This window comes from Petromyzon marinus, chromosome 4, assembly GCF_048934315.1.
Source record: "Petromyzon marinus isolate PM22_M1 ecotype Great Lakes invasive population chromosome 4, UKy_Petmar_22M1.pri1.0, whole genome shotgun sequence".
Classification (NCBI taxonomy): Eukaryota; Metazoa; Chordata; class Hyperoartia; order Petromyzontiformes; family Petromyzontidae; genus Petromyzon; species Petromyzon marinus.
In genome coordinates, this window is record NC_133670.1 from 8009586 (window position 1) to 8025628 (window position 16043).

Consider the following 16043-nt stretch of genomic DNA (forward strand, 5'->3'; position numbering starts at 1 on the left):
AATGTATCATTACTACAATAGGTTCAGGGGTGCTACACTGGAACACAAGCCACCATTGCATTTGAGATGTGGCCACATCATTTCGATGCTTTGTACATGTAAACATGTGTTTCAATATATGTGTAAAGGAGCATTGTGAGTAACCAATGAGAGGGCGAGCGGATTGAGGTGCGAGCCCGTTGAGAGTTATGCGGGGCCAAGGATGACGTAACGTCACGGGTTACGCAAGGGGCTTTCGGAAAGCACTTTCGGGAAAGTGGGCGGGGCCGAGCTGGGGGGAGGAGCCGCCCAAACGGTTCTTAAGGGGAACCACGTGACGGGGGCGTGGTCGTCGTTGGGGGCCAGGGTAAGGACCGGCTGGAGTAGGGGTCTCTCGCCGCGGAGCGGTGTTAGCTGATCCCCCGCCCCGGGCAGACGAGTGAGAGAGCCAAGGGGATAGGCGGGGTAGAGTCCAATTAGTTATTCAGTGTCCGTGTGAGGGACGGAGATCGAGTGCACCTACACTGGTGTGAGTGTAAGGATGCCGAGTGAGAGTGTGCGTTAATAAACGGCAACAGCCCTTCTAGTATTCCTCGTCTCCACGTGGTTGTACAACAATACATGTATGAGACAGTAAGATTGTTCAAAGTTTATTATATATTAGATAATTAGATAGTTCACTAATTTTCCCATCTTCGACAACATTTTACATTTCCTGGACAAGAATATATCAAGCAAGTGAGCAGTTACACATACAATAATTTTAACCTAATAAGTATTTTTTCATTGTTATTTTATTTCTATTACCTCTGGGTATTTTTAGTTGTCATTCAGCAAGCTTACATTTATATTCATGGCTTTTCCATTGTGGAAAAATTCATCCCTTGAAGCTACTTTTAAATATATATTTCATATGTATGCATTTAATTTCAAGTCAACGCCTCGATGCAGAGCTGTCAACAATGTGCGCTCACTACTGTACACGGCTTAAACAGCTGGTGATTAGAATGCAGCATTGTGTGTACAATAGGTAGACATAATTTAAATGTAACTCATTGTAAGAATTTAAAAATCAATACCCTTGCGTTCTGTCGATGTAAGGCGTGAGTTGTTCAAGGCAAATGGTAATTAGGAAACACAAAAAAAACACGTGGAAAAAATCCCCCAAAACGATTACTTTCTTCCTTTATCATTATTGGGCTTGTAAGCGGAAGCATTATTAGCACGGACCTACTAAGGACAACACAGGTCATGATGAGTTGAATTGTGAGAAGTCAAGCACGACGTTAAACATGGGAGACAAAATAAAACCTTGACGAACGCCTGCCTTAACCATACTCTATGGTTTTTTAGGTAAAGTCACGTAGGTAAAATTAAAATATAAATAATTTCAGTTGTTTTCATTTATTTTATTTTTATTTTACCTACGTGACTTTACCGAAAAAACCAAAGAGTATGAAGCCTGCCCTAACATCAAACCATGCTGATGTCTCACCTTCTATTCGTACATATGCCTGAGTCCCATCTTACAGGAATTGAAGCAGCTGAATTATCTTTTTCTTTTTTATCTGGGATGGTCCACTGGCTGTGAGGGTGATGCTCAATCGACGATATATTTTGTACTAAATAAACACTGGCAAGGGTTCCAGAAACACATTCCTGCGGAGGGAGCTGGTAGGAACGTTGGGTTTCTCGGTCAATGGACAGGGTCAACGGCGGCACCACCACGTGGTGTATTCCGCAAATATGCCCGACTCTGAGGGTGGGCAAAAGCCGGCGTGAGTAGGTTAAACGTTGAGTTTTATAAGGGCACCACGGGGTGACCAGCCCCTCCCCACCCAGCCCCTCCCTACCCAGCCCCTCCCCACCCTCCCCTCCCCACCCTCCCCTCTCCACCCAGCCCCTCCCCACCTTCCCCTCCCCACCCAGCCTCTCCACACCCGCCCCTGCCCACCATCCTCTTCCAACCCAGCCCCTCCCCAACCTCCCCTCTCCACCCAGCCGCACCCTCCACCACCGCGCCCCTCCCCACCCAGCCCCTCCCCACCCTCCCCTCCCCACCCAGCCCGTCCCTCCCCACCCAGCCCCACCCCTCCCATTTTTGGATGCACGACGGACGGACACAATAATCCCCTGTGGGCTGGTGTAACCAGGATATTCATACCAGTATAATTGGATATATCATTATTAACAGAAACCCCCCTGGTACATTTAAATCCATGCATGCAAAACCGCAACTGTAAAAAGTTCATTTTATTTTTTATTTTACAACAGGCCTTTTTCAGAAGCGACCTGGGCACAAATGATAGCTCAACGAAGTGGCTTATCACGTGGAGATTTATAGCAGCCAAATACTCTAAATACATGTTGATTTTAAATTTGGAGGGAAAAACCGGAGGACCTGGAGCAATATCCACATGACCACAGGGAGAACATGCAAACTCCAAATATACAGGTGTCTGGGTCAGGATTGAACCCACGACCTCCTGTATACCAGGCGAGAGAGTTAACATCTCGCCACCATCACCACCCTACTCTCTGCATGGGAATATGGTTGGCATGTGATATAAGACACACTGTTAAAAAGTTTCACTATAGGGTGTTCTTTTCCACACTGGACCCCGAACTGGGTTTTAAATGCAGAACCTTAAAACTGAGTCTAGGAGCTCAGTCGCAGTCCAATTTTTCCAGAATGTTAACATGGGGAACACATCACGGCTGACATACGGCTCACTGCAATGGACATATATAGAAAAAAAAAAACATTACCTCTCTAAAGAAGGCAAGAAAAGTGGCATGTATTGACAGCATCACTAGAGTTTGGTGATCATAGTTGTTAAGTTAACTGTATTTAAATTGCCCTATCAATACTGGGAGGATAGGGAGAGTGTGATTATATGGCAAGGATTTGCAAAGGCAACGCATGTGAAACTAAAACTGTGCATTTGGAATGCTGGGGCACTGTTAACCCTGAGTTCCAGGAATCATGGAAACACTCAATACTGTCCTGAAAAGCTATAGCGTCTCAGCAGGCTGGGCGGATGCACATGGTTTACAAATGCATCCTTAACGGCTTAATCATTAATCGACTTAATCAACTAATTATCCCAGCTCTAACGTATTTGGATTATTTGGTCATCCACATGCTTAATATTGTTAAAATGGTCTTGCAACTACATTATTCACTTAATATGAATCATCATAAGCAGGTTATGCTAATCTAGATTTGAAGTTTTCGTGATTGCATGAATCCATACTCTTTGGTTCTTTCGGTAAAGTCACGTAGGTAGAAAATAAATTAAAAGAGCAATAAACAAATTGCTGAAATTTGTTTATTGCTGGGGTTGATTCCACCTGATGACGGGCACTTGTGTTGCGCCCGAAACGTCGTGATTTAATTTATTTCATAGGCTATGCTAAACCATATCGTTAGTTTTGTAATATAAATCAAACACTGACAAATATTTGGGAAACAAAAATGCTTTCATATCTGGGGTATCATTGCATCACATATTGTTATAAGTGGAGTCGCCCGAATACACTTTGTAATTTGGAAATGCAAGGTAAATTAACGTAGATGCACATGCTGTAGCGTTAAAGTAAAATAAAGTTGACGTGTCTCCCAGTACTAACATGCATTCAGACGCATCACTGTTGGCAGCCCTGAGCCAGTGGTAGAATTCCACGGTTTTGTGGCAAAGACTAAACTCCGCAAAAGAACAATCACTCGTGATGGTCTTGAAAGTGGAACTCATTTTATTGATCCTGTAGGAATAATGGGCTGAGTTGACCAATCATCAGGTTTGTGAAATGAGAGCTCTCAAGTGTTAAAGCGTCACAATTGGCTGCTTATAATTAATTATGAGACCACATCATCACAGAGCTAAACGTATGCTTGTATTTTTTATGTGGCAGGACAGAGATGTGAAACAGGAACATTGCTTATTTGTTTTTTTATATTCTCCACAACATAGCTCATGGTTATATTGTTATTAGGCTTCTTATAAGGATATATCGCAGAATGCTCAATGCACAATGGAAATCGTGGGAGTTCAAATGGCAATGAGAGGATCTTCCATCATCCCGCTGCAATAGATAAAACGAGTACCAATGTGCAGGAAGTCACCGATTGTATTCCGATGGAGAGATTAGTCCAAGAGATGTTCAATTTCCACCAGTGGCTTGAGGTCATCCCTGAAGATGAACACTGTCCAATGTACCGCTTGCATGGTGGGAAACTATGACTTTTCATTCAACAAATGTGAGCATAGATTTCCAAGTATAGATTTATAGAGCTGGAAGAAAAGTTGCACAGTGTATGATGAAAACTGCCTTCAATACAAAAATGTATCAAAGGATTTTAATAGAACAGTCACTGGCTTCTGGGAGCTGGTTATTAGGGACCTGGAATGGACATTGGAAGACCTAATACATTTCCACTTATTTATATGTGACAATCACAGAATAACACGTGAAGTTCTGTTTTATTGGACAACGCTAAATGGTTTGCTATGAGTGTAATAGTTGGCAAGATGTTTTATTTTTAATGTGCAGAGTAAACCTCCTATGTATAGGCTAAAATTAAACCTTGTGTTGGGTGCAAGTGTTAAACAATGGAATGTCTTTTATTGACGTAAGGAGCATATTCACGACAAAAAAAAATCGTGGCTGTGAGATAAATACTGCTTTTGGAGGACAAACTTCCCACTGGGAGATCTCGTAGAGCCGGGGCAGAATAAAATAAAACACTTGGTGGAGACGTGGCAGACATTCTTAAAACCGCACTAATGACAGATCCCATTACCAGAGCAAAGCTCTTTACTGGAAGCTCAGCGAAGCACTCAGAACGCATGGGGTTACCTTGTAAATCCAGGGGCATCAAACACTCGAGGAAACATTTCTCATTGTGAACATCCATCCACACTCGGAAGTGTTACAAAACAACTGGCAAAGAAACCTCTGGCCATTTGAACAGAGGTGAAAATGTGGCAGATGCTAGAAAATGCATGCCATTATAGGGCAAGCGACTAGGTAGTTCGAAACATATTGTTACAAGAAAGCACTGAAGTTGTTAGGGAAAGGATGTTGCAATGAGTGTGGAGGAGGGCAGCCTATCGAGACAGGCACTGGAATGTGCAACAAAGCTACCGTGAACTTTGGAGGTCAGACATGTACACTGTGCAATCATTTCAGGATTTTATGTTGGCATCACTGGCAGTGGCTGTGATGACTTCTTTACTCTGACCTTGAGCGCCTAATGGAAAATTAAATATTTTATTGCTATTTAACAAACTATCGCGTGGCAACTCTCAGGAAAAATGAAAAGCACTGCAGACCACGTAAACGTCACAAATTCGTATATATCACAACAACACAGCTGGCCCAGAAGTGAAACACGAATATTTATTTAAACATGCAGTGAGAAGCCGAGTGGTGCTACATACCTTGCATAAAACGCATGGCAGAAAGGCTGTGTTGTTGAAGTTACCTGGGGGAGTAGTGTTACTCTGGCTGGCCTTTACTCCATCGTTGGAGAGAGCTCAATGAGCTGAGTCACTACTTTTAACATTGCATCGTTTTAAATTTCTTTACTTCAGCCTCTCTTTAATCTATGCCTCTGTGGGCCCACAGAAGGCATCTTGCTCACTGAATACAATATATTTCCCGAGTGAAATAAAACGATTCTGTATTTTTTGACAACTGGAATACTTTATAGTTTAATTTTACAGATGGTTCGCATAGACCAGGAGTTGGCAACCTGCAGCTCTGCAGCCGCATGCAGCTCTTAAAGGACTGCAATGTGACTTAAAATATTGAGGGTTTTCTTTCAGAATTCGTTCACCATTGAAGTAAAGTTCACCGTGGAAGTTCAGTTCACCACGGGAGTCCAGTTTACATACCTGTCAACCCCTTTTCAGTGCCTACCTTATTACAGACCAATTCAGACCTTATTGGTCAACCCGTGCCCTTATAAATCTAAAAGTTAATCCTACAAAGTCCTATCACAAGGGAGAAACACAAACAAATAGACATTTAAATCTTGCCTTAGCAGTGCTCCCGCCATATATAATTTTCCTGCCTCAGCAGCTCTCACCTGATGACGATTGCTTGTGTTGCGATCGAATCCTCGTGATATTATTATTATTTTTATCAGTTTTATTTTTTATCTACGTGGCTTTTCCGAAAGACCCAAAGAATATAAAGATATCTTTAAAAAAAATGTTTGCCCGTATTGAAACGGCTGTATGCCGTATGGACCTGAAAACTCAATTGTCCCTGTACAAGAATACGAGGTACACCATGTGGGTTGACAGGTTTGAGTTTACTATGGCCCATGGAAATCCAGCTTACCATGGAAGTCCATGGGTTGGAAACCCGTGGCTCTGGAGCTGCACGTGGCTATATAAGGGGATTGCTTCATCACGTTATAAATGAAGGACCACCGTCTCATATTCACATTGTGGCTCTTGGAACCTTGAAGAACATGGCTCTTCTTGTCATTTTGGTTGCCGACCCCTGGTGTAGACAATACATGGCCCCGAGTGACATCATTTGTATGCTGAACACAAGTCTTAATTGTGGTCGTTTGACTCAATGGGATCATATGGCAGGCTTGCACGGAGGTATCTGGTGCTGAGCGAAAGTACTAGACTCAAAATCCAAGTTGGAGGTTGATTCGGCCCATCATCCTTCATGGATATATAAATAGGTACCACTTTGTGAGAAACCAACAGTGATTGTACTATGAAGATACTGGCTCCTGGCTTAGAAACCTGTAATATCTATGAATTGCTCAGTGCCACAATTGTCTTCCCATACAGATGTGATCATTACAGCCCCTTACACTGATTTGTCGTGAAACGGATTTTTTTTTAATATATATTCGATTTTTAATTGTATTAAGCAAGATTTTGGCAAATACCTTTCCTGGAATTCTCAGGAGAGTTATCTTTACTTGAGTCACTACGTTCCTTTTTATCCCCCTTCGTATGGAGGGGTGAAGACAAGTGCTTTCTTACAGCCCTGTGGCAACCTTTTCTCTATTCCAGGCAGCGCTGATGACCTTGTGCAACTCCTCCAACATTCTATGGCTTCCTCCCATCTGTCAGTATTTCAACAATAATACCACGTATTTCTTCTTCCTTGTTACTCGATTTCATCTGCTCCACTCCAGTTTCGACCTCTTCTAGGGTTACCTCTTTCCAATTCTGTTGGCTCCTCCCTCGTCGAAACGCTGCCTGGACCGTTCCCTCCACACCTCTTAGCACTTCCTCCTCCTCCACAGTGTCACCCCACCGCTTATCCCTAGCTTAATATTCTTAGACATCTTTTGACCAAATAATCGACTGACTATTGAGAATAACTTCGCGACGCATCCCTTCAACATGATATAAGAGTATAAACATTGCAAGTAAATAACCACACACTCGGAATGAAGAGAACGAGGCATGCGCAAATTCCTCTGAAAATGAACGCAAGTGCTACAAACACACATTTTTTTTTTACATTTGCACCACTGCAAAAGGGGCTGTTCACAGCTGATAGAAGCAGTCTCAGACAGGTTGGAAATTATCAGAGAATGAAACACATCAGGCTAATACAATTCCCTTGCTGCTAATGAAAAATTAATGTACCCTGCGAATGCTCATGATAGCACAGCACTGTAAATTCAATTATTACTTCTCTGAGTGCTTTCTGTGTTTTTAAATCCGAAGAGGCAAAATGCAGTTGAGATTAAACTGCAGAAATACCATGTTAACCACACGTTTAAAGGGCCGTGTCTGCTTATCTAATTTGGCTGCCTAGCGCTGACAGTGTTCAATCACAGAAAGTATTACGAGCACAGCCAGCATTAGAGGATTTAGCGGACGGTGCTACCTCTTGGCTGTTGGGAGACGAGCTGTAATTCGTATCTTCCTGACCTCTTATTCTCAGTGACAAAATTTCTCATGAGAATTTATGGTTTTAGAATCAAAGGGAAACAAGATTTGCTTAAATTACACTTTACAAAAAATACATGATGACAATAACTTGTTTTTAAAATCAGGACCAAGACAACAACAAATATATACCATAAATGTATCGGACATGAATATGGATTTTGAACAAGATAATTCCACTATCAGCCAAGCTATGGCTAAATATCAGCTGGAGTAAGGGGGAAAGAAAAGACCACATTGGATTTAGCCCCTAACCTTCCGTCAACCAGCAGCATGCTCTCCAAGCACCAATATCCCAAAGCACGTTGCAATTGAGATGTCAAAACTACCACGATTACCACAAGGCTTCCAATCTGAAAACTAAACTAAACCATGAACAAATTATTTTATTTTAACAGGTAAGGTTCCCAGCTATGTAGCTCTTTTTTCAAAAGCGATCTGGCCACAAATTATAGCTCAACGAAGTGGCTTATCACGTGGAAATTTATAGTAGCCATATACTAAAAATAGACTTTTGTAACTGTGAAGGGAAAAACTGGAGGACCCAGAGAAAATTAATGCGGCCACGGGGAGAACACGCAAACTGCAAACATACAGTGAGGGAAAAAAAGTATTTGATCCCCTGCTGATTTTGTACGTTTGCCCACTGACGAAGAAATTATAATCTTTAAGTTTAATGGTAGGTTTATTTGAACAGTGAGAGACAATAACAACAAAAAGTCCAGAAAAACTCATGTCAAAAATGTTATAAATTGATTTGCATTTTAATGAGGGAAATAAGTATTTGACCCCCTCTCTTTAAGAGTGTGCTCCTAATCTCAGCTCGTTACCTGTATAAAAGACACCTGTCCACAGACGCAATCAATCAATCAAATTCCAAAATCTCAACTATGGCCAAGACCAAAGAGCTCTTCAAGGATGTCAGGGACAAGATTGTAGACCTACACAAGGCTGGAATGGGCTACAAGACCATTTCCAAGCAGCTTGGTAAGAAGGTGACAACAGTTGGTGTGATTATTCGCAAATGGAACACAAAACAACTGTCAATCTCCCTCGGCCTGGGGCTCCATGCAAGATCTCACCTCGTGGAGTTGCAATGATAATGAGAACGGTGAGGAATCAGCCCAGAACTACACGGGAGGATCTTGTCAATGATCTCAAGGCACCTGGGACCATAGTCACCAAGAAAACAATTGGTAACACACTACGCCGTGAAGGATTGAAATCCTGCAGCGCCCGCAAGGCCCCCCTACTCAAGAAAGCACATATACATGCCTGTCTGAAGTTTGCCAATGAACATCTGAATGATTCAGAGGGCAACTGGGTTAAAGTATTGTGGTCAGATGAGACGAAAATGGAGCTCTTTGGCATCAACTCAACTCGCCGTGTTTGGAGGAGGAGGAATGCTGCCTATGACCCCAAGAACACCATCCCCACCGTCAAACATGGAGGTGGAAACATTATGCTTTGGGAGTATTTTTCTGCTAAGGGGACAGGACAACTTCACCGCATCAAAGGGACGATGGATGGGGCCATGTACCGTCAATTCTTGGGTGAGAACCTCCTTTCCTCAGCCAGGGCATTGAAAATGGGTCATGGATGGGTATTCCAGCATGACAATGACCCAAAACACACGGTCAAAGCAACAAAGGAGTGGCTTAACAAGAAGCACATTAAGGTCCTGGAGTGGCCTAGCCAGTCTCCAGACCTTAATTCCATAGAAAATCTGTGGAGGGAGCTGAAGGTTCGAGTTGCCAAACGTCAGCCTATACTTAATGACCTGGAGAAGTATATTCTTGGTTCTTTCGGTAAAGTCACGTAGCAGGGAAACAATAAAATAATAAAAATATAAAACAATAAAAATCCCACGACGTTTCGACTGCAACACAAGCAATCATCATCAGGTGATTGCTTGAAATGTACCACTTTTCGTATGCATGGGGGAGAAGGATGATGATTGCTTGTGTTGGAGTCGAAACGTCGTGGGAATTTTATTGTTTTATATTTTTATTATTTTATTGTTTCCCTTCTACGTGACTTTACCGAAAGAACCAACAATATGAATCCCTGCAGTCACGAAAGCTTTAAATCAAGACTTGGAGAAGATCTGCAAAGAGGAGTGGGACAAAATCCCTCCTGAGATGTGTGCAAACCTGGTGGCCAACTACAAGAAACGTCTGATCTCTGTGATTGCCAACAAGGGTTTTGCCACCAAGTACTAAGTCATGTTTTGCAGAGGGGTCAAGTATTTATTCCCTCATTAAAATGCAAATCAATTTATAACATTCTTGACATGCGTTTTTTTGGATTTTTGTTGCTGTTATTCTGTCTCTCACTGTTCAAATAAACCTACCATTAAAATTATAGACTGATCATTTTTTTGTCAGTGGGCAAACGTACAAAATCAGCAGGGGATCAAATACGTTTTTCCCTCACTGTACAGGCGTCAGCGTAGGGATGAAATCCACGAACTCCTGCATACGAGGCGAGAGAGTTAACATCTTGCCACCCCGATCGCACAATGCATCCTTCTCCCCCACACATACGAAAAGTGGTACATTTCAAATTAAATATTCTGCACATGCTACTCCTCAGTGGGGCCCAATAGGCTCTGTGGACATCGTGGGGTATTTAATTTGTGCCTGGGGGAGGTGTGAGGAAGACACGGGATTTGAGCCTCCCCTGGGTACCAGCCAGAATTAATTCTTACGTGAAAAGTTGCTGCTGCAGGCACTGCACAGACAGCCGATTATTAAAGGAGAAGCCGCATGTGGATTCGAGGCTCGGAAGACTGCAAGGACCTAGCACTCCGCTGAACAAGCATTGTTTATGTGGCCTGCTGGGTGATGTGTAGCTTCAAGAAATATTAAAAGTGAATCACTTTCAACGATTACCCACCAGTTTTATTTTCATACCTCTGGAGGTCATTGTGCATCCAGTAGCCTCTGGTTTGGATATGGTGACCTCAAAACCCTGAGGGTCCCTTTAAAGCAGCCATTCGCTCATGCCGAAAGCTGACTTCTGTGCTGCCAAACGTTCTGTCTTCACTCACAAAAGTGGTATTCAAAAGTCTGCCTATGAACATGAGCTATCAGGTCATGTTCCTCTATGTTGGTGGCCTGAAGCTCATGGCAGAGAACAACTGCTCCATGGTATAACCACTTAAATAATGATACTTAGTTTATCAACTCTGCAAATATAATAGGCAAAAGTTAGCCTGAAACAGGGAATTGAACGATAAACCATTGGTCTGTCAGTCAAGCCCTAAATCTACACCACCGCCTGGATTAAAAATAAAATTGATCTGAAGCGTAGTTTTAGTTGATGAGAGCAGGTGTGATTTGATAATGCTTGCCACTTCACTATTTAATCTGAATCCATGTGTAATTTGCGATAGGAATTGTTCTTCCAAGACAAGACACGACTCGAGGGGCACTTGGGACGTGAATGGCACTCACTTATTTGTTGATCTATAAAGTGGCACCTTGCTAGTTATCCGAGTGACAGTGAGGGTTTTCACCGTCCATTTCCAGCACAAGACATGCTTTAGTTAAGCCTTTCAGCAATTGTCATGCAGAAGTAGAATTAGATTGAAAGGTTCCATGAACAGCGATGTAGTGGTCAGCACCATGGCAGAACACTCTACTGAAAAATGGGAATGTCGTCAGTTAAAATGCCAGTCCGTGGTCGACTCAGCTCGTCATTCCCCTCCAGGGTCAATAACATGAGTACCACTTTGTGGAAATCTGACAGTGGTTGTGCTGTGGATAAAATAGCACCCATCGTTGGAATGTGGTATTTGCACTGCTGACCCAGACGCGATTAAATATATGAACACTGCTCATTGCTTCTCTGAGTAAGGAAACACTTGTCTTTCATGACTTTATAAGAACTGTCTCTAAATTGTGCAAATATTATGTTTGTTTTTGCTTCAGTTAATATATAAAATAAAACATATTGATTGGCCTTTTTAGTTTAACTGCCCCTTCACAATATACATTAATGAGGGACTTTTTTTCTCAGCTGAAGGAGAACCTTGTTGCTTAGAAGAAAAAAAAAACACATTTTCTGAGCACTGACCTCACATACTATGACGAAAATTAGCCAACAGCTAAGAGCGTTGATGTGTGTCTAGCAGATAATAACTAATATGTTTGAGGTTAGAGGAACTTGGGTAAAAAAAGTCTATAGCAAATCAACATTTTGATTTAAAGCTTTCGTGACTGCAGGGATTCATATCCTTGGTTATTTCGGTAAAGTCACCACGTAGAAGGGAAGCAATAAAATAATAAAAAATAAAACAATAAAATTCTCACGACGTTTCGACTGCAACGCAAGCAATCGTCATCAGGTGTGAAAACCAGAGCAAGACCTTTTTTTTATTACTTTATTGTTTCCCTTCTACGTGACTTTACCGAAAGAACCAAGAATAGGAAATCTAAAGTTGAGTGGTGCAGAAATAAAGGAGAAAGACAAATGGTCTATCCTACAATATGGTGTTTTTGACACATGATGGATTACAAGAAATGGCCATCCAGAGAAAACGATTCACGGACGAATCTGTGCATAGGAAAGTGACTTAAAGCAATAAAAGTAAAACCGAACGACGGCGAGAGAGTCTGTTGAACACAATAGAGCCTCGTAAGGACAAGGAGTTCCACAGCAAATGTGGCAATACTGGTACAACTGACAAGGGTTACCCTCTGTACAGTATTAGTGACCGATTAGAGCTGAAGAAGGATTTGGCACGAAATAGAAATACAAGCTGCTTTCATGCCTCTTTAGTCAGATTAGCAATGCAACTGTTTTAAAGCAAGTCAAATGAAATGCTCATGCTAAGCAGATTGGTGTATTCAATACGGATAAGATCAACATTCTGAAATGCGATCATAGGAACCACGGTATTAACAACCTTATAACATTAGCAATGACTGGGTTTCATTCAAGTTGAAAGTAACCATGTCCTTGATGTCTTAGCACTTTGGACAGCGAATAGTCTGCTGATCTCTGCTTATGATTTGAATGGATATATGGAGTGAAGAGTGCTGCCATCAGCAAAGAAATTGCGTATATTGTTGGAAGATAAGTCACTAATGAACAGAAGAATGGTGTCGGTGACAGAATTGTGTCTTACAGCACAGTTGATGGTGAAGGTGCCAAACAGGTTGCTTTTCACCGCATATATTGATCTTCTTTGGTTCTTTCGGTAAAGTCACGTAGAATGAGAATAAAATAATAAAATAACACAATAAAATTCTCACGACGTTTCGGCCACAACACAAGTGGCCTTCTTCAGATGAAAGGAACAGACCTGTCGGGACGACAGAGCTTCAATGAACGTTGTTAAGATTTGTAGCGTCTTTTAAGCTGGTTTAGAGAAGTGAGGCACCTTGACAAAGGGGTTTACATATCAAACAGGAGAATTTAGCATTGAAATAGCTGAGTGATTAGCTTGTGACTGGTCACAGAAATGGCTATGTTAAAGTCAAAGCCTACACATCCACAGAGGCAGCACTTGTGTTGTGGCCGAAACGTCGTGACAATTTTATTGTGTTATTTTATTTTATTAATTTATTATTTTATTCTCATTCTACGTGACTTTACCGAAAGAACCAAATAAGATGAATCCTTGCAGTCACGAAAGCTTTAAATCGCATATATTGAGTTGTCTGTAAAAAAAAGAAAAAACTCAAGCTTTCAGATGAGTGTGGAACCCGGCATGATGGTACCTTGGCAAGTGGTGTTGGATACCAGACACAATCACGTTATGAATGTCAAGAGCAAGGGTCGTGGACTCTCCAAAATGCTAATGTCTAGAGATCCAGATGTGAGTCACGTAAACTAGGAAATCCCCATTAGAATGGGCTTGCCGGGAGCCATGGTCCCCAAGAAGTGCTATCGATTCTAAGTGATGTAGATTCTGATTATTGATGACAGATTCCATCACTTTGCAAAAGTAATGAGGTCAGAGCAATAGGACGATAGTTATCACGTAAGATGGATCATCCTTTCTCTAGAATTGGCAGGAGGCAAGCTCACTTCCAGGTTGGTAGTAGCATGTGGTCTGTGATAGCTTGGAAATGTGACAAACTGGTGATATTTCTGGGGCACACATTATAGGTACGACATTTGGTATGGTGTCAGGACCCCAAGGCTTGTAAATATTATTCCTGAGAGTATACGACACACATCATGCACTGTGAATACGCATTGTGTCATGTGGTTGTTTTTCTCACGGTCATCTGGTTTTTCCCGCCTTGTTTAGAAACGTCCGTTTTTGTACTATTTGTCTGCTATAAATTTCTACATAAGCCACTTCGTTGAGCTATCATTTGTGGTCAGGTCACTTCTGAAAAAGAGCCTAATAGCCCAATGGGCCTTCTCTGGTAATATAAAAAGAGTTAGTTAAAAATAGTTAGAACATATTCAGATCTCAGGAAAAGGTCTAGGAAACTGTTCCAATCTCAAACATAATCAGGGAGGTGAGTAGCACCGTTCACTCGTTGTTCAAGGTTCCTCTCAACTGCACAATGTCAGCTTCGCAGCCAACATTACAAGTTGTGTGGTTATTCTACAGCCAAGGACTGTTGCGGACATTGTATTCGACAAGAACAATGACCTGGTCACTCAAATGTTTCTGGTACAAGAAGCCCCATTGGTAGCAGTGAGAGCAGAAAAGAGTTTCGAGTGGATGGGTTAAAGAGCTGCCTCCATGCTGAAAAGGGAGGAAACCCTGGATAAAGGAAGCAATTAATCATGGGGAAATACCATGAATGCGCTGTTGAACAGGGGGAGTGGGACAGTAGAGTTAAGCGGGACACAACAACACATCTTGGTAACTGTAACGGATGCACACGCACGCAAGGGTGCGGACAACAGAACGGGTTGGGCTCGCACGTGAGCTGGCAGTGTGCAGGCACAAAAACAGAGCAATTCCCAACAGTGCTGCCACTCTTCCACTCCTCAACGGCCACACAATATGGAAGGGTTTGATGCAAATAAAAGGCAAAGGAGTGTTATTTTAAAATACATCTTTTTTTTATTAAGGAAGCCTGGCTAATTGGGTGACATTTCGTTCAAAACAAAAATATCAACCTGTTCCCATGCTCTAACAAGCACTAAGTGGTGATCATATCCATTGGCTGTCATAAGCCACCAATGGCCATTCCAATTAATGCTCAAATTGCAACAGATGGCATGCTTTGCTAAATCTCTACAGCAACTACCATGTAGCTGTGGGAACAAAATGATTAATGTTATACAAACTATATCAGTTTGTGCAGTTTTATTCAGCCGCCTGGACATAAAAATAATAAAGGCAGTCCCATCTCCTGCATAAGTTGAACCAATTAAAAATGTAATCAAGAAAATGCAACTTACGGTCACCCCCCCCCCCCCCCCCCATAACAAGCAAACACTGTTTACGACCAATAAAAAGTAACAGGAGAATGCATTCCGACATGTTGGGGCGATGTCACAGAAGGCTGCACATGTCCTGCTGGTGACATTACGGCAGCAACACAGCCCGGGTGTGACCCCAACGAAACAAGGCATTGAAACTCAGCAGGGCAGCTGGCGGCATGGAGCATTCCACGCCCGGGTTGTTTGAAGCCGAGGGCTGCACTCACCAGATAAGGGCCATGTAGGCTTCCTGGCAGATGGGGTTGCAGAACACGTGTCCTTCCAGTGCCGGCCGTGGCTCCTTCAGCCACAGGAAAACCGTGTCGCTGGTCCCCAGGCTCACCTGCACGACCCACAAGGAGACAGGCAAGGCCCACATCTGTTGCGATGCAAATTAAAAGGGTTGGCATTAGTAATAGGGTGCAAGTGCAGACCGACAAAAAAGTGACTATGAACTATCATTAAAACCGCCTGGAAAAAAAAATATATATGATTATGCATTTTTTTGCCCTGCTCAAAAATGTACATATAAACTGATTAAATGATTGAATGTTACTGTAGAACAGCATCGTACGATTGGTGCAATGCCAATTGTTATTTTCAATTAGCTCTTGCCATGGTAAAAGCTGTGTATCACCGCAGAGCCTTAAAAGATCTGGAACAAAACCAAAACCAAAGAGCTGGGGCACCAGCAGGTCTCAGAGGCTGTACTCTGCCAAATGC

The 16043-nt window shown here is 42.3% G+C and overlaps 1 protein-coding gene across 12 annotated transcripts in view; it reads right to left on the reverse strand.

Annotated features, from left to right (window-relative positions):
* XYLB (xylulokinase) overlaps positions 1–16043 on the reverse strand; it is a 145799-nt gene that overhangs the window by 71411 nt on the left and 58345 nt on the right. For all 12 annotated transcript variants that reach the window (XR_004402326.2, XM_076055643.1, XM_076055633.1 and 9 more), the window contains one exon: positions 15548–15663. Coding sequence is in view for 11 of the 12 variants with exons in the window: in XM_076055643.1 (XP_075911758.1) it covers positions 15548–15663 (116 nt within the window). In the remaining variant the exon portion in view is untranslated. The remainder of the gene's footprint in view (positions 1–15547; positions 15664–16043) is intronic.